General features: G+C 37.2%; 1 protein-coding gene across 2 annotated transcripts in view; it reads right to left on the bottom strand.

Moving 5' to 3' along the window:
• Window positions 1-22730, bottom strand: part of LOC120195944 — a 35774-nt gene extending 13044 nt beyond the window's left edge. For both annotated transcript variants that reach the window (XM_039197872.1, XM_039197873.1), the window contains exons 1-11: window positions 22440-22730; window positions 22312-22361; window positions 21792-21829; window positions 20760-20850; window positions 11673-11778; window positions 11537-11604; window positions 10976-11045; window positions 7632-7694; window positions 5886-5957; window positions 5654-5755; window positions 559-633 (exon numbers count right to left, since the gene is read on the bottom strand). In XM_039197872.1, the coding sequence (XP_039053803.1) occupies window positions 559-633; window positions 5654-5755; window positions 5886-5957; window positions 7632-7694; window positions 10976-11045; window positions 11537-11604; window positions 11673-11778; window positions 20760-20850; window positions 21792-21829; window positions 22312-22361; window positions 22440-22550 (846 nt within the window). In that variant the 5' untranslated portion in view covers window positions 22551-22730. The remainder of the gene's footprint in view (window positions 1-558; window positions 634-5653; window positions 5756-5885; window positions 5958-7631; window positions 7695-10975; window positions 11046-11536; window positions 11605-11672; window positions 11779-20759; window positions 20851-21791; window positions 21830-22311; window positions 22362-22439) is intronic.
• Window positions 22731-24368: the final 1638 nt, after the last annotated feature.

Raw genomic sequence — 24368 nt, 5'->3', positions numbered from 1 at the left:
AACCCACACAAGGAAAAGCAGGATAGGATGGGATAAAGACATTAATAGTCAGTGAACAGTTGACACTTGTCTAGATACAATTGAGTCCCTCAAATATCTAGACATCCCATTTTCATGCGCTTAAGCAGACAATTGGAAGCCCTCTCTACTAGTAAACATAAACCCACACAGCTCATACTAATCTACTACACATCATTAATTTGAGGTTTCACTGGCCCTAAAAAAATTGACATGTTAATTTTCTGGAACAGGAGAACTAAGTGGTTTCTTATTCAACAAGATCAAACTGCATGTCGTGTAATTTAATGGGGTCTGTTATGATATTCTAAACCAAAAGTGGGAAGCATCCTTATAAACCAACATTTTGAATCAATTTACAGTAGTGAAACCGAATAAAAAATTGTTACAGTGATCAGCCATCATATTATATCCTGAATACCATATTACATCGCTAAATGAAGATGATAACCAAAAAATCAGCCAGTCCTATTACCCAGACAAGGCTGGGTACCAAAGCAACAAGTAAACAATTATTTCAGAACTTAGCCAGATACTTACCTCATATGGCCTTTTAGCAGCAATCAATGCATTTGTAAGGCCACGTAAAACCTCAAAGTCGACATCTTTGGACACCTATTATGAAGAATAAAGTATTCATGGAGTAAAAACACATTTTGATTAACCAAGAAAGAGAGAATCAATACATGTAAAGGAAAATATTGTTGTACATTTCATTCAGGGCTTCATAAGTCAACTGAATTTTGCATTATACAACCAATGTGAGAAAAAGGGATGAATAATTTAGACTCAAGTTGAATCATATAGGACAATATGCACTCCTCTAACTAGCTCTAGAATAAAGCATAATTAGAGTTGGATCCACAAACATGTTAAAGCATGAGTAGGAACTACGAAGGCCCGAAGATCACCAGTCTTGATCCATAAAATGATTTCATAGATAAAGTTGAAACAGTAGAGGAAGCATTAGAATCAAACCACAATGCCAGTCTCTTTCTCGGCCCACTAATTTAACTCCCTATTGCTCTTTGTGAAGGCAAACAGTTTATCCAAAATTTTATATCACGATCTTTTGTACCTCTCCGAAATATTATTTATTCCCAACCCTTTTATTGAAGCATTTCCATTTCCAGTTAATGAGAAGCTATGGAAGCCAAAATGCACTCTTTGAAGCATACATAGATGGTTGAGAATAGATATTTCAGTGGAAGTTAACTCAGAGCGTAAACTGGAGATGTTTGCCTAGTTGCTACATGCTACAGTCAAGTTATATTTTTTGAGAAGTTCATTGAGAAGTTGGAGAAGTTAATTTCTGTTCGGGAAGCAGAAGTTCAAAGTGGGAATCCAATGGTTTCAATGGAGGACATTGTAAGAGATAAGAGAGAACTTTGGTCTTTGTAAAAATGATGAACTTATTTGGTTTCAAAAATCGAGGGCGATTTGGATACGGGATGGTGATCGAAACACAAAATATTTCCACCAGTGTGCATCGAACAGAGGTAGAGTTAATGCTTTAAAGTCGCTGGAAGTGGATGGTACTCAGACTTTGGATCCAAATTTAATAAAATCCCATATCTTTCTTTATTTCAAGAAAGCATATAATTGTAAGCCTACTTTGGAGGTGGAATATTTGGAACTTAATTTCAGAAGACTTTTCGAGGAGCAGAGAGATGGTTTGGAAAGGAATTTTTCGGAAGATGAAATTTGGAAGGCAATCGCCTCTTCGGATAGTAATAAGGTTCCGGGGCCGGATGGGTTGAATATGGGATTCTCTAAGAGATTTTGGCCGGTTTTGAAAAATGAAATTATGGAGTTTTTTAAGGGGTTCTATAAGGGGAAGAAACTTAGCAAAGGCGTGAATCACTCTTTTATTACGTTAATTCCGAAGAAACCGAACTCGGTTGGAATAGAGGATTATAGGCCTATTAGTTTGGTAGGGGGTTTGTACAAAATTCTGTCTAAAGTTCTTTAAAAAAGATTAAGGTTGTACATAGACATGTTGATTGGTCATTCATAGTTTGCATTCATTCCTGGTAGACAAATTTGTGATTGCTCCATTGCTAATGAAGGCATTGACTATTGGAGGAAAGGGAGGAAAGGTTTAGTGTTCAAAGTGGATTTTAATAAAGCCTATGATACTTTGGATTGGGAAATCTTACTCAATTATGGAGTACATGGGGTTTGGTCAGAGATGGCGGTCTTGGGTTCTAGAGTGTTTATCTTCAACTTCCATTTCAGTTTTAGTGAATGGCTCTCCCACAGAAAGTTTTAAAGTTTCACGGGTTTACGCCAAGGTTGTTCATTATCACCGCTTTTGTTCAATTTAGGGGCTGAATTTCTTAATCTTCTGCTTTCTAAAGCAGTTGAGTTAGGGTTGTTTGATGGTTTTCAGATTGGATGTGACAATAATTCTTTCTCACTATCTCATTTTCAATTTGCTGATGATTTGATAATTTTTTGCAAAGCTTCAGAAGCTCAATTGAAGAACTTAAAGAGAATTTTGGTTATCTTTGAATTGTGCACTGGTTTGAAGTTGAATCTTTCGAAGAGTAAGATTTATGGCATAAATGTGGATGATAATATAGTCAGAGTGGGCAAGCTCTATTGGGTGTTGTTTTGACGGAGTATCTAGGGCTTCCTTTGAGTGCAAGTAGAAATTCGGTTACCCTTTGGGAACCAATTGTCAAGAACTTTTTTCACAAGCTGGCTGGGTGGAAAACAGGAACTTTATCCCTTGCGGGAAGGGCTGTTCTAGTTAAATCAGTCTTGAATTCGCTACCAAACTATTATATGTCCTTATTCAAAATGTCGGTTGGAATTCGGAGAAAGTTGGAAGCTCTAATGGCAAATTTTTTGTGGGGTTGTACTGCTCAGAAAAATCGGATACACTGGGTGAAATGGTCGATAGTTTGTAGAAAGAAAGATTTTGGGGGTTTGGATATCACCGATTTAAATTTGAGGAATAGGGCTCTTTTGGGAAAATGGGTGTGTAAGTTTAGTAGTGAGAAGGAGTCTTGGTGGAAGAGGTTGGTTTGTTGTAAGTATAATTTAGATAGAAGATCTATTGCGATGGACAATTATACATCCTCCCTTGCATCTTGGCTGTGGAAAGGAGTCATTAACAACTATCGGTCGAATGATGCTTTTGGTTTGTGTTTTCGTAATCATCTTATTTTACAAGTGGGGAGGGAGAATCAATTTTGTTTTGGCATGATAGTTGGTTATGTAATTCACCGTTGAAGTTTAAATATCCAAGGTTGTTCGCTTTGTCAGTCAAAAAGGATGGGGTAATTGCGAACTACGGAAGTTTTAGCAATGGGAGGTGGGTTTGGGACATTCAATTGAGAAGAAACTTGATGGAGAGTGAGTTTGCATTAAGGTATGAATTGTTTCTTCTGCTGGAAAATGTTCGTATTGACTCGGAGGTGGATGATTGCTACATTTGGAAGGGTAACGGGGAAGGTATTTATTCAGTTAAATATTGTACTAATTTAATCTCTGCCTTGTCATCTCCGGAGTTGTGTTGGTCTAAGATAGTTTGGACTGGTTTAATGCCTCCAAAAATAGAGGTGTTTATTTGGCAGGTTCTCCACCAGAAGTTGGCAGTTAAAACTGCCTTATTGAGGCAGGGTATTAGAGGTATTGAGGATTCTTCCTGTTCGGTTTGTGGTGAGGATACTGAGTCGGTGTGCCATTTGTTCTTTGAATGTAAAGTTGTTTGGGGGATTTGGGTGAGGTTTCTTCAAATGTGGAATTTATATTCTGTTTTACCTAATACTCCCGGAAGTTTTATGTTTTTCTGGTTGGATTTAGTTCATCATTCGGAAATCTGGAAATTTGTGTCAGGTGCTGTTTTGTGGACTGTGTGGAAATGTAGAAATGACATTGTGTTTGAGAAGGGTAGGTTGGATAAAGTTAAGCTCTTTTTTTTGGTCAGGTATACGGTGGCTTCATGATTCTTGGCTAAGTATTCTAATATTTCTATCCCTTTGGATTACCTCGTAGGAGACTTAACTTTGGTTGGTCAGCATCGTATTCTTTCGAGGTCTGTTATGTTCGAGTCTAAGTGGTGTCCCCCACCCCCGGGTTTTTTAAAACTTAATGTTGATGGGGCAGTTAATTTTGACTGGAGATGCAGTGTTATTGGTGGTGTGCTAAGAGATGCTGATTGTAAAAGGTTGGAGTTTTTCTCAAGATCGACTGGACTAGGCCCCCAATCCTTGCTGAGTTAAAAGCTATTCATTCTGGGTTAGATTTGTTTTTGAAATCGGTTTGGAGGGATAAAGGAAGTCTAATTCTAGAGAGTGATTCTTATAATGCACTAAAGTGGATTTCCAATCCGGAGACATGTCCAGATCTTTATGTTCAAGCGGTCAGAGTTATAGCCAAGTTAGTTAGTCAGTTCAATGTAACTACTAGGCTTGTTAACAGACGTATAAATGTGGAAGCTGATCGTTTAGCTAAATCAGGCATAGGATAGCACAAGGGCTTGTGTTTTGTTTGTATTTGGTGGTTGTCTTTGGGGTTGGTTTAAAGGGGTTTTATGTTGTATTCTATGTTCTGAACTAGTTGTATCTATTGCTATAGTAATAAATCTTTGGGCGCTCTTTTCCTCCTTCCTATGATCATTGAGTTTCTAGGAGCTTAATGGTTATGAAGGGGTTATTAATGAGGCCCTGTTTCTATAAAAAAAAATTCTTTCCTCCAACAAAGACCCTTGGCTTGTTCCACATATTTCTAGCAAGCACCTTGAATTGCCCATTGTATTGTCTATATACATAAAGGCTAAAGCATGCCCATTGTATTGTCTATATACATAAAGCATGCATGCTTGCTTTTATGAACCCTAGAAAAAGAAAGAAATCATGAAACAGCCACTTGGACTTTTTGATAGGGTAGTCTTTCAGTTTGTTATTTCAAGAAATCTATATCTTGTCTAAAACTATAATTTAGGCCTCGGTTTAGAATATTTGGGGAAAGTCATGCTCAAGTTTGGATTTAAAGGGAACAATAAGGTTCATTCTGTTTCATGTCACCTTATCAGTGCAAGCAAGTGATGTCAAACCTTCTTCTCTTTCTATCTCCGCTAAATGGTTTTATAGCATGTCTATGGAAGCCAAAATGAAAACTTTGAAGCATACGTATAAGTTTTCCTGGCTACAGAAATGTGTCCCGTATTTATGCAGTTTGCAAAGCATTCTATCACGCAGAGAGGGAAACTAATCCCATGTCTGCCTATGACATGGACTTTAAGAGGACTTGAGAGGAACCAAATATGATGTTAGTAACCCTTCAGTTTTGACGTCAAAACGCAACAAGCTCAATGGGACAGCAAGGGAAACTCAATTTCCCCTACTTTTCCTTGTTTAAATATAAATGTATATCCAAACAAAGGAAAGGATGATCCTTTCCCCTCCCCCACTCCAATCCAATCATGGGGTTAAGGTTATCATGCACTCTATTGCATAACAAACAAATGAGAGAAGAAAAGAAAAAGTACCACGGGCTAGCTAGTTAGAAGCATTGTTTCATATCATAGTTAACGCTTGCCGTTAACTCAACAAATAAATGAGCCCCGTATTAGAACTAAAAAACAGTAACAGAAAAATTCCCAAAGCATATAGAGAACAGTTACCGCATCAGAAAGTTTATAAGCAGCAGCACTGCCATCATAATCCCTAAGTTCATATTTAACTTCTCCAAGCAAACGGAAAACTTCAGGGTCACTAGTTTTCTCCTATAGAATATGAATATTAGTTAGTAAGTTAACATAGAGCATTAGTTGATTTTCTGTAATAATAAAAAGAAAGAAAAACTGGAGCAACATACACCACATAAATTGCATAGTATATCCAAGATTAGCAAACCTTGGCCAACTCCTGAAGCATAGAAGCTGCTCGTGCATAATCACCTAATTCTGTCAACGTAACTGCTGCTCCCTGCAGGACCTCTTAAATTTTAGATTGATGACACAGGTTCATATATGCTGAGTAGACAAGCATTTTTCTATTTAATAATAGCATATACACCAATATATGTATAGATGTCCCTAGAGACAAATGACAGAACATCATCAAAAGGTTACTCGTTTATAATTTCTAGTGTGCAGAATGTTTTTCTTTTCCTGGTATATCTGATCTTAGGCTACATTATGGCAGATAACCTCCCCTATCCCATAAACCCTCATCCTGCCCATATCAAGTTTTTAAAACTGAACCTATGATGTCCAAGTTGAAGTTGCAAGTCCTAACTGCTAAGGTGTCCCCTTGGAGAGTAGTTTTGGCAAACTATTCCAGTTGAAAAGCATTGGCAAAGCTGTAAACTCATTCGATGGGAATTCAGGAAGCAAATTCCAAAATAAGTCATTCACTTCTTATCCAAAAGAAGAAAGAAGAAAGGAAATCACTGTGTAGCATCCAATTATAAATATAATAAGTAACACAAGTAGACATCAATTCTCAAATTACTAAGAGTGCAAAAAGCTGATTCAGAAAGTCAAGGGGAAAATATAGTATAAAGCGAGGCTGAAACCATTTTATAGTATTATGTAACAGGGTAATCATAATAGTTGTCACTGGTAAGAAGTCTCTTAACTCCAAAGGACGAACTTGGATGAATTATGATAAATCACTCATTAAAATTGATAGATAATGTGTATGTTAAAGATGCAAAAGTCAATAATATCTTTTAAAACCAGTCACCAGATTCAATAAATTATAAGTTTTTTATGCTTACACCGTGAAAGATCAAGCTTTAACTACTCGAGAAGCTCTATTTAAAACAAAACTATCAGTATTTGGCTTCAGAAAATCTGTTGTCATGCATATTTAAAGCTTTTTCTTATTGTGTAGCCAATCTTCCACTTCCCGATAACACAAAATACTAATCCTATTATTTACTGCTTGTTCATAATCTGAGGCATTCAAAATGCATTCAGAGACTCAAAGCTTGAGGAAGCCTATCACCACACCAAAGTCAGAAATTAACCCAAAAAAACCAATGAAACTCTTATCGAAGAACAAATCATTAAATGGAAGAGCAATAGGCAGGTGAGTATAAGACTTTATTTTATAATGTTCTGGTTTGAATGGAATCTTTATAAATATTAAGTTTATTTAGGTTACTTTTTATAAGTCAGATTTTATTTCTTTTCCAAGTAATAGGTTTTTATGGTTGTATTTGGTATTTTGCATTATATGACGTCTTGGGTTTAGTTATATATATACTAGGTTATTTCAGTTTAGATAGTTTATTGAATGGTGAGTATTGTAATTGTTCTTCGCCTATTGATTGAATTTGGCTTTTCTCCCCCAGTTCATCAACTTCTCCCTTGATGTCCCAGTTTCTTCCTAAGTGCTTCTATCCATTTCTGTTTTCCCCACTAGAACTCTAATATTTTTACCGACTTGTTCTGCATCAACTTCCTTAATGGTTTTAATTAATAACACTTTCTAAAATTCAACTTTTCAGAGTTAACTAAGATAAGGAAAACAAAAACGTAAAAATGAAAAAGAAATTTGTGAAGTGAGTCATCTTGAGAAGAAAGTAGTAATCCAAGAATAGCGGCTAATGTTATCAGAGAAAAATTAAACACAACATATTCTCAGACTCACTTCAAGTGCAGTTGCATCTTTTGGGGAGGCACTTAGGGTAGCCTCAAACTGTTTCAGTCTAACCTGCCATGTATAATAGCAATGAGTTAAATATTTCCATGATAAAACATCAAAGAGACTACAAAAAGAAACTGATCACACCAAAATGTCATACTAAATGTCAGAAGCAGCCGTGTAGTAGTTGTAGTAGTAGTTGTCTCATTTGTTTAGGAGTTTTTTATGATAAGAAAGTTAAGTCTTATGAGTCTTTGTAATCTAGATAGAAGTTTATCTTGTCATATCATATTAGAAGTCAGCTACTCAGTCTATTTTTTTTTGATAGAAGTTGGAGGTCTCATTAAAAACTCCCTTCGTATTCTTCCACATACTTAGAAGTATGTTGAAGAACAAGGAAGGGAGAAAAGAGTGCCTCATATTTTATTAAATATAATACTAAGTACATGAGGTAACACCAAACCCACATACGGGAATAAACACCAATACAACCCATATCACCTAGAAATCTTACATCGTCAACCAAAAAGCCCCTAAATCACCTCAAGATGTAAGATAACATAACAACAACAAAAAACCAACAATTACAACCACAAACTTAAAAACGCCTCTGAATACAGCAGCCGAACAATCACAACCCAATTGGAGGATCAAGATCTAAAGAAATATCGCAATCTTCAGGAACCCAAGAATTAGGTTTGAAGGAAGGATCAACTTCATGCACCAAGATTTTGAATAAATGATCCCCGACCTTCAACTCCAACAACTCATTAATTCTCACTTGAGCGTTTGTGAGTATTTGGATTTTAGCCCGATCAAAAGACGAAGGGAACTCACAACTGTTATCGATTGCTATTAACTTGCCCCACTTAGTAGCTATGTTTTTGAAAGTATCCCAATTCCAAGCGTGAAAAGGAATACCTTCGCAAACTAGCCAAACGCGCCGGCTCTCCACCACAAGGCTCTCAGACCAAGTTTCCACTCTGGAAAACCATTCTGCAAGAGTTTCTAACTTTTCATCCTTCACGCATCTCAACGAATTAGAATCTTCAAAAACCATTAGAACTACATTTCCAGCAGCTCTCATAAGCGTGAAACCCGCTAGTCCTTTGGCTTGTATTTGGTTAGCAAGATTACCAATCTTGATAAAGTTCTTGCACCACCCCACAAGACAGTTAGACAACACATGAAGTTTATCTGCGTCCACAACACCCTCAACTTCACAGTGTTTAATTGTCGGAAAAACTTCCAGCCCCGACTTACTATGAACAACTTTCGAGGACTTTCGCCAGTAAGACTGTCGGGGTTTATGTTTAGCCAAAGAGACTCTAATTTTGTTGCCGTAAATATGATAACCATTCATCTTAGAAATCGATGTCCTTGCTTCTTCAATTGTAGCAAAGCGAATAAACCCAAAACGAACCCCATTCGAGTTTCTTTTTTTGGGAATGAAGGCATCAATAACTTGACCATGTGAGCCAAATATGGATCCAAGTTTCTTCCAATGGATCTTCTCTGGAAGGTTTTCGATAAAAATCGTGTAACAATCCTTTATGGACCCATTGCGAAAATCTGGTTGGCCTTCTTTCGACCGATTATAAAACCCATTTCTTCTTCTTCCCACCACTTCGGAAAATTTTGCATCGGAATACCCTTTCGAATAGATCTCCTTGGCTCCACCATGATCAACATTAGCGACTGGAAGCGTTGGTGTTGCATGAACAAAAGACAGCTTTCCGTTCCTATGTTTCCCTTCTTGTGAGCATTTCTTCAAAGGACTGGATGATAGTGGATTTTCACCCGACCTCGCCGAAAATGATCCCGAATTTTGTTGATTTTGGGTTGAAGGAGAGTGTCTGTAAGTGGTGCCGTCGGACTCAACTATCCAACCCGCCTCACGTGCCAAGGCTGCCAAAACATCGTTCTTAGCAGCATTCGGTGGAATAGAGAAGTTACCAAACTGTCTCAATCCGGCCAACAAGCGTCTGGTAAAAACTCTTCTTTGCGGTTTCCGTAACCTTGTCCTCTCCTTTTCATTCTCAATTTTACGATTGTCCTTACCGGAGTAAGATGAAGAGGCTGCACCAGCGGATCCAGATTTCTTGAGAAGACTGCCTCGTGGAACTGCATTTTCCTTCATTTTTAAATCGTTAACCCGCTTATTCAACTCTGCCACTAATGCTTTAAGAGCCTTCACTTTCGCTTCTAATTCCTTGGCAGACTCCAGGGGGATATCACCAACTGCAACACGGCAGTCTGGTTCAAGCGGGAGATGAGAACTCCTAGACGATGAAGGAGGAACAATAGGAGGCCTCACGGAGGAAGCAGCCACCGCACCAGCTGAGTCAAACCCTCGAAGTTGGCTGGGTTGAGACGTTGGATGGGTTCCATGGTGAATACTCAGCTGTACACCACTGCTCGACACAAGAGAAGACGGGATTAGGTCACGTTTAGGCACTGCGCTGGGTTGAGTGGCGGAGGCGAACTCGGACGGCTGGAGGCTTCGAAAATCTGCAAAGGACGAGTGTAGATCTGCGACTAAAGACAGCGTTTTTCGCAAATGCAAGTCCAGATCTGTATTCACCGTGAGCAGACGACCATCCTAGGAAAAAGCGGCGTCAAACGGTGGTCAGAGTGTGGCGGCGGACGGCGGCAGCAGACGGCGGGCGGCGGCAGCGGCCAGCGGGCAACAGACGAATGAGACAACACTTTTAAATTTAAAAACACCTGGGCCCTAGAGAGAAGCGGGAACTTCTCTCACTCCAGAAAAGGTTTTTAGCTACTCAGTCTATTTAAACTCTTGTAGTCTCCTACTTCAAAAGTTATATTTTTCCTAGCGTTAACTCCATTATTTTTTTTGATAGGATAGCGTTAACTCCATTATTCTTTCCTTCTCTCTTGATATATTCTCGTAGATTACAACATTAGATGATTAATGAAAAAATTTAAATGATGATAATAATAATCATAAGAAGAAGAAGAACCATTGAGTCAATACTTGCAAAAAAACTAATAATAATAACAATACAAAATTAATAATAGAGGCACTTAAATAAGCCAATTTTTTCTTCTCTGTCTCAAGGCAGAAAGCAGAAGCAAGCAGTGTGTTAAAATGTCTGAAAAAATGCATCTCTATGATCTTTTAAATTATTAATTTATTATTACAAATATATGAAGAAAATCAAGGATGAAAGCACACACTTGTCCATGAGATCATACAGATCACTAAGTATTTTTTTATCCTCTCAGATAAACATTGAGCTATCCAGAAGATAGATCATAAAAAACAATTTATCAGATTCATCTGTAGCAAGAAATTCCTAAACTTAAGGATGTTCCACTATCGATACCTCAAGAGTATCTTTCTGTTCTTGTGACAGTTTCTTGTCAATCACTGCAGCTTCCTCTGGTGGATTAACACTGGAGAGTCATGTCAAGATATGATAATTCCTTAACATAGACAGACAGTACTAATTAAGTAAAAAGAAAGAGAAAAAATAAGAAACAAACAAACAAATAAAATAAATAAATAAATAAAGCTTACATAACATGTACTTCAAATACACAGACATACAATAAACTTCAAACATTTTCATTGCTCACATGAAAATCAACTTCCTTTGGCAAGGTAGGGAAACCTTTTGCCTTGATGACAGTTCACAGACACATTTTATGCAAAAAAGGCACAGCAAAAATGGCTTAGGAAACATGCTAGACTTCAACTCAATAGTAAATAGCACCTAGGAAACATATGGATGTACCTACAGAGTAATTAAGGATAAACTTTACGTTTTTGCAGGCTAGAAGCCTAGAACAAAGATAGTAAATATGGTGGACTGGGAAATGAAATCCCAGGTCTATTATTCTTAGATTTACAATGAAGAGAGAAACATTTAATGTTCTAAACACACCTTCCAGGAAGAAAGTCTCCAAGAGTAAAAACCAGCCCAAAGACCACAACAGCTATTCCTACTCCAATCTGTTAGGAAAAGAAGGGGGCAGCTCAAGATGAGGAAAAAATAAAAAAAATAACTGTGATGTTCCAACCTTAGTACCAAGATCAATTGTTTTCTTCTCTGGTTCAACAGGTGCATCATAGTCAATTGGTCCAAAATCTTTCTGCTCCTCCGCCTTTTTCTGTTCAACTGCAGCCCTGAGCAGCATGCACAAAGAATGACCATCATCAAAGAAACTGAGACAAAATGGATGCAAAAAATACCAACTGTTGGGGTAAACCATACAGAAACATTTGTCCCAATTGCAAAGTTATATGCTATTGCTAAGTGTTAGTATTGCTAGCAGCTAATCTGTATTGGGCACTGCATCAAATGGATGTAAAAAATGCCTTTCTCAATGGACTGGAGAACTTGATGATGAGTTCTACATGGATCTGCCTCCATATTTTGAAGGGACAAATGGCAACACACAGGTATGCAAATTGAAGAAGTTACTCTTTTTTTATAAGAAGGCCTCGTTAAAAAACCCCTTCATAACCGTTAAGCTACAAGGTATCTTAACGGACATTGGAAGGAGGAAAAGAGTACCCACATTTTATTAATAGAAACATAGAGTACAACCTAGGTAAAACCCCCCCTAGATTACAACCTTTCTCATAAACCAACACCTCTCCCCTCAAAGGATAACTTACAAACCAATCAAAAACCGAAAACAACAAAACACATCAAACATTACCCAATACCCGCCTTAGCTAAACCTACAGCGTCCCAATTAATACTTCTCTTAACAAACCATAACATCAAAATAGCATCCAGCACAAACTTGGCTAATTCCTTAACCATAATGCTAAACACAACAGGACTATCTTCAGGGTTTTTAATCCAATTCACAGCTACCAAAGAATCACTCTCCAAAATGAGACGCCCCTTATCTCTCCACTTCGAATCTAAAAACATCTTCAACCCTGCTTGGATTGCTTAGTGTTCAGCAAGGACCGGAGGACCAGTTCCAGACGCAACCGAGAAAGACCCCATCTGCTTACCTTCAGCATCCCTAAGCAACCCACCGATACCACTGCACCTCCAACAACAGCCCACAGCCCTGGCCACATTTCCAAACTTCCATTTTCAAATACCATTTGATTCCTACATTTCCAAACGGACCACATAACAGCACCCAGAATAAATTTCCAAATCTCAGAATTCGGAATTAAATCAGCCCAAAAGAAAAAGAAATCCTTGGGACTATTGGGCAAGGCTGAACATGCGTTCCACATCCTCAAGAACGACACCCACACACCCCAAACTGATCTGCAAGAGAAGAATAAATGACAAACAGTCTCAAATTCCGACCCAAACAATAGGCACAAAGGATCGTCAATTCCGTTTACAGGGCGCCTAATTAGGGCAGACTTAACTGTCATCTTCTGGTGAAAAATCTTCCATAAAAAAGCTTCAACTTTAGGAGGAGCAAAACCAGCCCAAACAAACTTCGACCATAACAAATCCGGAACAGAAAAATTTGTAGCAACTTTAATACACGATTTAACCGAGTAAACTCCTTCCCCATTCCCTTTCCAAACACAACAATCATCATCGCCCCCCCACCAACGCTAACTTTGTCCAATAACGAAATTAGTTCAATCCATAGATCCACTTCCCAATCTAACAAATTCCTCCTCATCTGGATGTCCCACACCCATCTACCATTAATAAGCTACCCAAAATCTGCTATAACCCCATCCTTGTTAACCGATAGAGCAAAGAGCCTAGGAAATTTCATCCTCAGAGGAAGGTTGCACAGCCATTCATCCTGTCAAAACAAAAACGAATTCCCTTTCCCAACTTGCAGCACAAAATGATTACGTAACCCTTGGCTAAAAGTGTTATCTGACCAGAAGTTATTGAAAACTCCTTTCCAAAGCCAAGAAGACTGGGCGGACAGACTATTCCCCAACCGTATCTCTCTTCTATCCAATTTGTACTTGGAGCACACCATCCTTTTCCACCAGGATTCTTTCTCGCTTCCAAATTTCCAAACCCACTTACCTAATAAAGCTTTATTCATAAGCATTAAATCAATGATACCCAACCCCCCATACTCTCTTTGTTTACAGACTTGCGACAAATTAATCCAATGAACTCTACTTCTATGTGATGTGCTTCCCCATAAAAATTCAGCCATAACTGAATTCAACGTTCTTGAAACGCTAGAAGGCATTTTGAACAAAGACATATAACAAATCGGAAGCCCAGACAGGAAAGATTTCACCAACACAACCCTACCAACAAGGGAAAGCGTCAAAACTTTCCAACCAGCTAACTTCTGATAAAATTTCTGGATAATCGGCTCCCATAACGCTGTCGAATTCTGCCTGAACCCAAGAGGGAGCCTAAGATACTTCGTCGAAAAAAAATCAGCCACACCCCCTATAGACTTGGCCCAATCACTGACAGTCGAGACGTCCAAATTAATCCCAAAAAGAAGTTGCTTTATGGTCTAAAACAGTCAACAAGAGCTTGGTTTGATAGCTTATAAAGAAGCATGGTTTTTTATAAAAAAGGGATGCCTCGTTAAAAAACCCCTTCATAACCATCAAAATACAAGAGTATCTCGACGAATATTGGAATGAGGAAAAGAGTGCCTCAAAATTTTATTAACAATAAAAAAACCTCAAAGTACAACATATCCAAAACAAACATAAAGAACCTTAACTAGAAGACTCTCCTAAGAAAACCTACAACAAAACACCACCTTAACCAATTCCTAGCTTTGCTAATTCATCCGCTTCAAAATTCGCACATCTTTGAATATGTCTCACAATAACATTCCTATCTACTACAATAGACACAATTTCCTTTACTGGCGAAATAAACAAAGAAGAAATAGAACCCGGATTTCTAATCCAATCTAAGGCTTTGGAGCAATCATTCTCTAAAATAAGTCTTCCCCTCGAGGCCAAGTAGACTCCATGAAGAACAATAAGCCTGCTTTGATTGCCGATAACTCCGCCAAAATAGGAGAACCCGAACCTATACTTCCAGAGAAAGTCCCCAGCACAATATCATTTGCATCCCTTAATAAGCCTCCAATTCCCCCTTTAATTCAATGCTTGTTCATTGCCCCATCCACATTTTTTTTATAGAAGTTGGAGGTCTCATTAAAAACTCCCTTCGTATTCGTCCACATACTAAGAAGTATGTTAACGAACATAGGAAGGAAGAAAAGAGTACCTCATATTTCATTGAATAAAACGCCTCATTACATATGAAAACACGAAATACTCTCAAACGAGGATAAACACCATTACAAAAAACATAATCACCTAAAGCTCTCACCTTCTCGACCACAAAAATCAAGAGGCAATCACCCTATACCTAAGATAAACCTCCATCAATAGGAAAACAACCCAACATTTAATGACATAACATACATAAAAACAACACCTAAAATCATTAAAACAAAAACATCCGCCTCTGAAGGGAACTCCACAAAAATACCATGTATCAAAATCACCAAAAAAATCAGCTCGATAAATTATCTTTAATGAACCAAAACCACACTTCCTTCCCTTCAATCAATGTTTCCTTGCCACTTAATTCAGAACTCTTTCCTTTGTCTTGCATTTCTTCGCCACACGATTAGTTCTTAATTTCACAGGGATAGGGGGCACCACTGGGGTATCTTACTTTAATTGAAGTGTGTCAGTAGATGAACCATGAGAAGTAATGAGACCCATCATAAGAGCATCTTCCGAGGCCCTGAGGCTAACACCATCAGAATGATCAACTGATTTATTAGCTAGATGCTCCACGATATTTAATTTTGAATGACCCACAGCCTCCATTGTGTGCAACCCCAATTTGTTACTCGATTTCTCATCGCTTTTGACACAATTTATGAGTGAAACCTTTTCTAAGTGGGGACCTTCAATTGCAACATCTTTGACGGGGCAATTTAAACCTGGGGATGACACTGACGATCCTGACAGAGAATTCTCCAACGTTGCCCCGAGAAAACAATTCAGATCTGGAGAATCATCGACTTCCTCAAGGATCCAAGAGTTTGGTTTGAAAGAAGGCTCAACTTCATGCACCATGATTTCAAAAGAATTAGAACCGACCTTCAAACTTAATGACTCATCAATCCTCACTTTAGTCTTTGTGAGGATTTGAAGTTTTGCACGATCAAAAGTAGGAAACTGAGAGCTTTCATCAATTGATACTAATTTGCCCCACCTAGCCGCAATGTTCTTGAAAGTACCCTAATTCCACGCGTGAAAAGGAATCCCTTAACAAACTACCCATACTCGACGGCATTCAACCACTAGATTCTCCGACCAAACTTCAACTCTAGAAAACCACCCTGCAAGAGTCTATGATTGTTCATTCTTAACCCTTCACAACGTATCAGAATCCTCGAATATCATGAGAACTACATTCCCAGCAGCTCTCATTAACGAGAAACCGTTGAGTCCTTTGTCTTGCATTTGGCTAGCAAGATCACCGATTTTGGTATAGTTCTTGCACCACCCCATTAGGCAGTTATCCAAAACTTGAAGTTTAGCTTCGTCAACAACACCATTTACTGTATAGAGATTATTTCTTGTAACATTTTCTCTCTCGGGCTTTAGGTGGACAACTGGCGAAGACTTTCTCCAAAAAGAATGTCTTGTGTTGTATTTAGAAAAAGAGACTCCAATTTTACTACCACCAATGCGAGCGCCATTCATCTTTGAGATCACTCTCTGGGCTTCTCCAATTGTAGCAAAGCGAATGAAACCGAAACGTGCCCCCTTTGAATTTCTTTTAGTTGGAATGAAGGCGTCAATAACCTGACCGTATGGGCAAAATAACGATCCAAACCGCTTCCAATGGATATTCTCTGGTAAATTATCAATGTATAACGTAAAACAACCATCTCTAAACCCATTGTTGATTCTTGGATAATCTTTCTTCCTCCAGTAGTTAAAAACGTGAGAATCCTGAGGAAGGATTTCCGCCTCAGAAATCTACGCAATGGCCCCTTCCACACTCCTTGCTTCAACCAACGAATCATCCCTATTCTTGTTTGTCACCAACACCATCCTCTCATATTTTTCCGCTGCCACTGTACTACTCAGCTTCTTCCTCGCCTCCTCTGATTTATGCACAGTCTTTGTCTGCTGCCCGTCTCTCTGATTTTGATGCTCCACTTCACTCACCTTCGACAGTATAAAATCCACTAGTTTCGTCTTAATATCTGATTTTTTCAAAGGATTTACGTTCTGCTTTTCCTCTATCTCGGACTGACGACTATTCTTAGTCTAGCGAGCTGAGGTTTCAGCCCGTTTCTCTGTTGCTTCATCGCGATTCTTGAACGTCATTTTGAATGCAGAGGCTGCTGAACTGTTTAGTTTTGAACCAAAAAAACCAGAGATGAAAAGGTTTATGACAACGTGCGTGAAAACCCAGAACCACCAGCAGCGTTCTGAAAATAGAGCTCCTGAACAGTGACGGAATTTTTGAACAGTAAAATTCCGGTGAACGGCAGTGGGTGTTCACAGTTTAATACTTGGGTTTTTGTCACGAGCTTCCGACATGCACAGCTAGAACGAACTTTGAAGACTGCTGATGGAAAAATCGACGAAGGTGTTTAGATTTGCCCCGATTGAAGGGGAATCAATCAAAATAAACCAGGAAAAAGGAAACTCTATGGATAGACGATGATCCTTAAGAAAAAAGGCGTCAAAAGGAGGTCGATGTGCGGCGGGGGACGGTGGTCGGAGTACGACGGATGACGGACGGCAAGCGACGGACGACGATGAAGAAGGCTGTTAAACATCACTCATATTCTCTCTCCCTCTGCCCCTGGAATTTTGAAATTTGAAATCTCCTAGGTTAGAGAGAAGCTGGAGCTTGTCTCACTTACTTTTTTCACGAGTGCAACGGCAGAGCATCTCACCTATTGAAATAGGTAAAAAAAAAAGCCCCATCCACATTCACTTTGAAGAAACCTTTAGGTGGAGGGCGCCACGTCATAGGAATAATGGAAGTTTTCTTACTGTTCGATCAAGAATCAGCCAAGGAAGGATTTCCCACAAGACAATCAAATGGAATCGAAACATTTGGAAATTTTGCTGAAAACCATGCCGACAACCTATATCGCGTTATAAAGAACAGAAGAGTTTGGTCCAATTTCTTTTTCTCAAATATAATCTCATTCCTATATTTCCAAACCGACCATAAGATCACCCCCGCAATAAAATACCATATTCTTGAACGAGGTACTAAATCCAACCAAGCGAAAATGAGAGCAGCGGGATTTTCTGGCACCAAAAAAGACAAGTCCCAAATCCGTAAAAAATTAGTCCATAACCTCCAAACAACCGAACAGGACATGACACAAACAAGTGTGGGACAGTTTCCAAGACCAAACCACAAAGTGGGAAAATATTATCTGCAATTCCAAAAACAGACTGATTATACTCCCTTTTTCAAATGTTCACACAACTATAAAAAATCTCTCTTGATTCTGTATGTGGATGATGTAGAAAAGTGGTATGTGCAGAGAAGAAAATTATATTCCTCTGTATTTGTTGATATTTCTATTGATAAAAGTGGCACCTATTTATAAGTTACAAAGAGAGTCTAATCTAGGAGAATTTCACAAAATAAGCAAATTACACAAAATCAGTATTTTTTTTCTTTTTGATAAGAGTGGGAGGTCTCATTAAAAAAACCCTTCATACTTCTCGGCTAACCATGAGGTAGCCAATAAGTAGCGAAAGGAGGAAAAGAGCACTTCAATTTTCAGCAATTAAATCCCTAAATGTTAGCAGTTAGATATTTGGAAATATTTTTTTGATAGAAATAGGAAGCCTCATTAAAAACCTCTTTAAGTTGGCTCTTATGAAGAGGCAACTAGCGGAAGGAGGAAAAGAGTACCTCAATTTATAGATAAAACAATAATTACAGAAGAGTACACCTTACACATTAAACAACCAAAAATAAAAACCCAAAACATTACATCAATAAAACTCAAAACATTCATCCAACCCCCTCCTTAGCTAATTTATCTGCCTCCCAATTACAGCTCCTAGAAATCAGTCTAACAATAATCTCCCTAGCAGAAACTAATGCCCCAATTTCCCCAACCAAAGAACTGAAAAACGTAGGGGCAGAGAACGGCAACAAAATCCAGTCAACTGCAGATTTACAATCACTCTCTATGATAAGTCTTCCCTTCAATGCCCAGTCAGAAGAAAGGAAAAAATCAATGCCTTCTTTAATGGCTTTCAACTCAGCCAAAGGAGGAGGACCTGACCCTACACCAATAGAGAAAGTGGCTAAAGTATTGCAATTAGAATCATTCAAAATTCGTCCAATTCCACCCTGCAGCCCATCACCTCTTACAGCCCCATCCACATTGAATTTAAAAAAATCAGGTGGAGGAGGAAGCCAGCAGTGAACCTTCTTTATCTTAAAGGATTTATTAGGAATCTTGTCTGCAAGCGAGGGATCCCCAACTAGTAAATCAGCCTGAATATGAACATGAGGGAATTTAGCTAAAAACCATTTAGCCAACCTAAATCTAGAAATGAAGAACATAGAAGAACTGTCGAAATTCCAATTTTCAAACACCACCGAATTCCTAGCCTTTCATAATGACCACAAAACAACTCCCGGGATAAAATTCCAAATAGAAGAATAAGCCCTTATATAAGACCATTGAGGCAGAACTGAAGAGATATCCCATAACCTTAGGAATCTATTCCACAGCTCCCCTGCAACAAAGCATGTGATGAAAAGGTGTTGAATTGTTTCTTCATGCTTATGACATAAAGGACAAAGAACATCTTCCAAGGGAACTCCCCTTTTCTTCAACTCCACTCTAACGGCCAAATTTTGGTGAGAGATCTGCCAAAGAAAATGTTTCAACTCTAGGAGGAGTCAAACCAGACCACAACCACTTGTTCCACTCGAAATTACCTCCAAATATTTGGAAATATAATTCTCTAATTTTCAACAGCTAACTATTTGGGAATATAATTCCCTAATTTTCAGCAATCTACACTACCCCTCAAGTTGGTGAGTAAACTTAGTGAACTTCCCAGCTTGGATCTTGGATGCGTTCTCATCTCTTTGGCAACGACTATGTTGTCTCAAAGAGTAAAAAAAATCCTCCCTTATTTTGGGAGCCATTGAGTTCACCCATAGCCATTGTTGATAATGTGCAACTGTTGTTATTGGTTTTTGCACCCTAGTGAGATGTCTTCCACTCAAGGGGAAAACTTATTTTGGAGAGTGATTGCAGCAAAGCCTTAGATTGGATCAAGATTTCGAGTTCTTTTATTGCTTTATTTATTTCGCTAGTAAAGGAAATTGGGTCTTTGGTAGTAGATAGGAATGTTATTGTAAGACATATCAATAAAATTGTGAATTGTGAGGCGGATGAATTAGCTAAGATAGGAATTGGATGAGCATGTGTTTTTTTTTTTTGGTTTTCTAGGAGGTTTATTTTTTATGTAAGGTGGTGTTGTTGTAATGGTCATCTTGTACTGCTTTTTCTTGGTTGGTAATAAAATTTTGAGGCACTCTTTTCCTCTTTCCAATGTCCGTTGGGATACCTTAGTGTTTTGACGGTTATGAAGGGGGTTTTTAACGAGGCCTCCCTTTCTTATCAAAAAAAAAAACTTTCCTCTGCCAGTGATGATCTTTTTCTGGTTTCTGCATCTACTTCTAAGATGTCTTTAAGCTTTTTCTGTCATTCACAGAGTGGGTTGCTGCAGCCATTCAACTTATGGAACATGGTTGACTTAACAATACTATATTTTCAAGGCTTAGATAGAACCTCCTCTAGTGTTTTTTTCAGGCTTAACTAGAACCTCCTCCTCTAGTTTTTGTAAGGCTAAACTAGAACCCTCTTCCTCTGGTTTTTTTAAGGCTAAACTAGAACCTCCTCCTTTAGTTTTCCTAAGGCTAAACTAGAACCTTCTTCCTCTAGTTTTTTCTAAAGGCTAAACTAGGAACCCTCTCCTTATCCAAGATTGATGTGAGACATCAATTGTGAACGGAAAGCACTACCTGAGTAATTACTATGTGTAATTTGATAAACATCAATAACAATCTATTACATTTTAATGTGAAGATATTTCTAGCAAGCATGAATCAGGAGAAAAATGTAACACAAATGTACCTTCTAATTGCTGCAAGCCTTTCCTCAAAGTCAATGTCCAAGGAGTTGCTGTTAGATTTCCCATCAAATTGAACACTTAAACCAGGAGCCTCTGCATGTAACAATAATTTTTGGGTGAATAACTTGAAAATTTTATAGAATTAGGACAAAAATATGTTGTGGACGCTTTTGGCAAGGGAAGGAATTAGCAAGAACATAACTTAAATATAGTATTAATTAAATAAGGATTATTCTTTAAATAATCACTATAAATTCATAGTAATCCCATGAATTATTAGTTGTTCTTATTTTCATAATCCAAGATTAAACATTGTAAACATCTAATCAAGAGAAGTAGTTTTCTTGTTAATAAATAAGCAAATTTATCCCTGAACCTAAGAGATTGGAGCTCATTCTAACGAGGTCAGAGGTGTCAACTCCTTTGATGAGTTGAATCTTCTTACAAAATAGGTCGCTCAAGAAACAAGAATAAGGGAACTAATTCCAGCATCATTTAATTGTACATCTTCTGGTGAGTCTATCCTTGTCTAGGAAATCTAACGAAATAAAATAGTAAAAATAATTAAACCAATTTACATTGAAGGAAACACTATGTGTTCAACCTTTAAGCTCAGAAAGCATATTTTATAACAAAAACTTTTGTGCAAAATTTTAACAAGAAGAAACAAGAAAGAGCCATTCCAAGGGCTGAGATGCCTCAACTTGATGAAGTTACCATAGCTCCCACTTCTAGGGGATATATCCAGTCCACCATTGCTGACCCCCACCCCTCACACAATGACACACTCTTTAAAAGAATAAAAAAGAAATTTATTCCTTTTTATTGAGGATTCGTGTGATAATTAGATGACAACATGAGAGACATAAGATACCCACCAGTCAACCTAACAACTAAAAACCAAAAGGAGATTACAGAAGTCAAAGGAAAAATGAAAAAAAGGGGGGGGTAGAAATCTTAGTTAACAAATATTGCCATATCAGTAATAAGTCCAATGAATTGATTTTCTAAGAAAAGAAATACATCTTACTTACGCGCAGGTGAAGGACCAGACTGCTTACTATCTGATTTCCTGCACAAAGCAATATTATTTACAATTTATTATGATAAACTGAAACATAATCAAATTAATGATCTAGGATATTTTAAAACTTTTACAACAGAACAACAATCTCATACAGTTTGTTTATGTCCACATGTTTTAAGGAAAAGGAGAAAGAAAGAAAGAAACAAGAATTGGGGAGTGGGAGCTGTCAGCCTTGATCATAAAAACATGCTATAGGAAGAATAGATACATAGTCAAGGGAAAGAATGAATATAACGAAGCCTTCAGCGTCATTGCATTTGGTGTCTTATTGTCTTAACCATAGTCAGAATTTCCTAACCAAAATATTTAAAACAAAATGATCTTTCTACTATGAGGTAGGAGGTTGTGGTTATAGCAAGCCTATAACCAACTGGTAACAGATAAGAGATGTTCAATTCGACAAAAAGAAATCAATAAGGTTTACCATCTCTTGTAGTACAAACATAAGCTAGCAATTTTTTAGATACCTTGATTGTAAATTCAAACCCTTCTCGCTTGATGTGCTAGTCTTGTTTGCCTGGGTTTTCAGAGGGGGAATCCATGTTTAAAGAAGACTACACTTGAAGCAAAAAACAAGAGGAGAGTAGGAGTTTACCTTTGGCGTGGATTTTCTGGGACCAAAGCCCCGTTTAGGGTTAGAATCAGAGCATTGTATATTAAAGAAAGACAAGGTAGAAATCGACGTCGATGCTGCTGCAATCCACATGGTAATGATGGAGCTCTTAATATCTGAAGTAACTAACCAAAGTCTTTAATTCCGAAATAAATAAACTAACATCAACCCAAACTCCAATTTAACATCCAAACAATTGTTCTATTGATTTATCTCGCGAAATGAAAAGGCGTCGTTGCTGGTTTTGGGGTTGATTCAATGGCGGGTGAGAGGGATAACGTCACCCGATAAGGAACTGTTTGGTTTGGATCCGTATTTGAATATCAACCCGATTTCTTATATCCGGTTCTGCTCAAATTGTGTGGTCACTGTGTGATAGCTTCTTCTAGTATTTAGTTTTTCTTAATTTTAAAAGCATATTTTGAAAGTAAAATTATCTTATAGACAGATCGTGTAAATTTTAATTTATACTTTACGAATTTAATTAGTGGATTAGAGTTTTAAATTTAAATTATAAGACTTATAATTAAAATTATTTATGAGAATATTTGAGTTGTGGTGGTCATAGGTGATTCACTTTTTTTTTTAATTTGGGTGGAGAGTTATAATCGGCGATTTTGTGTCGGTGTTCAATTTTAGATGATAGATTTTGGGTTAGTTGAATTAATGAATTTTATTTTATGATTCAAACTTTATTTGAATTTTTTGAGTTGCAATTATGAAATTTAAGTCGAGTTAATTGAATTTCTCTTTAAATTTAATTATAATTTTATATAATATTATTATACATATTGGCTTCAATTTAAACAAATTTCTCTAATCATATAAGAACATAAGATATATATTTATATTCTTTTTTATGTGTAAATAAAATTTATAATATTATTTAATAAACTAAATACTATCTAAAATTATAATATATATATATATATATAATATTATGTTATTGAGTTCTTTGACTATTAAAAGTAACAAAATGACGCTATGACTATAAAGAGTTGATTTGTTGAGTCCCTCAACTATTAAAAGTTACAAAATGATCACTTGACTATTCATTATAGTTTCAAACTCATTTATTTCCGTTAAAAAGTTAACGGTCGCCTGAGCTAAACGTTAACATGTTGAATGAGATATGATATCCGTTTGAGATTATGAGATCAAATTTTATCATATCTCAGTCAGGTGGTTAATGTGCAGATTAGACTGTCGTCAAATTTTTAACAGAAAATGATGAGTTTGGAACATAATAAATAATCAGGTGACCACTTTGTAACTTTTAATGGTCAAGGGGCTAAACAAAGTAACTCCCTATAATAAGAGGGTCATTTAGTAACTTTTAATAGTTAAGTGACTCAATAAAACAATATCCTATAGCTGGGGGACCATTTGTGTACTTTACCCTACTTTTAAATAAAATATTTTTTAAAAGAATACATTAACGAGTATAAAGAATTCAAGAAATTAACGAAAAGGGACGAAATTATAAAAATAATAAATTTATTGTTAGAAACATAGATATTTTACGATGGTAGTGAAACATGAGATTCAAATTTGATTAAAAATAAACTTATAATAAAGGGAAAATAAAAGAAATGAGGAAATCATCAGCATACTAGTACTAATAATAGAATAAAGAACAGTGACTTTGCATAAATGGGCTTAGGCTATTTTTCGAAGAGGAAAATGTGCAGCAGCATGAAAGAAAACAGAGCAATTCCAAAAAAGTTATCCGATCCGAATCCAATCTCTTTATATGATGGAATATTTTTTTTTTCTTTTCAAATATCTATATTATTTATGGTGGTGTTCTTTAGGTGCGAACGGACATTCTCAGAGGATCATTTTGTAAATTAAGCCAGACATACTGTAAAACCATATAAATGAATTGGTTGAAGATTGTAAACCAGAAGA

The sequence above is a fragment of the Hibiscus syriacus genome, unplaced genomic scaffold (assembly GCF_006381635.1).
Source record: "Hibiscus syriacus cultivar Baekdansim isolate YM2019G1 unplaced genomic scaffold, ASM638163v2 tig00117021_pilon, whole genome shotgun sequence".
Lineage (NCBI taxonomy): Eukaryota > Viridiplantae > Streptophyta > Magnoliopsida > Malvales > Malvaceae > Hibiscus > Hibiscus syriacus.
The sequence above is the reverse complement of the archived record's forward strand: the minus strand, read 5'-3'. Positions and strand labels throughout refer to the sequence as shown.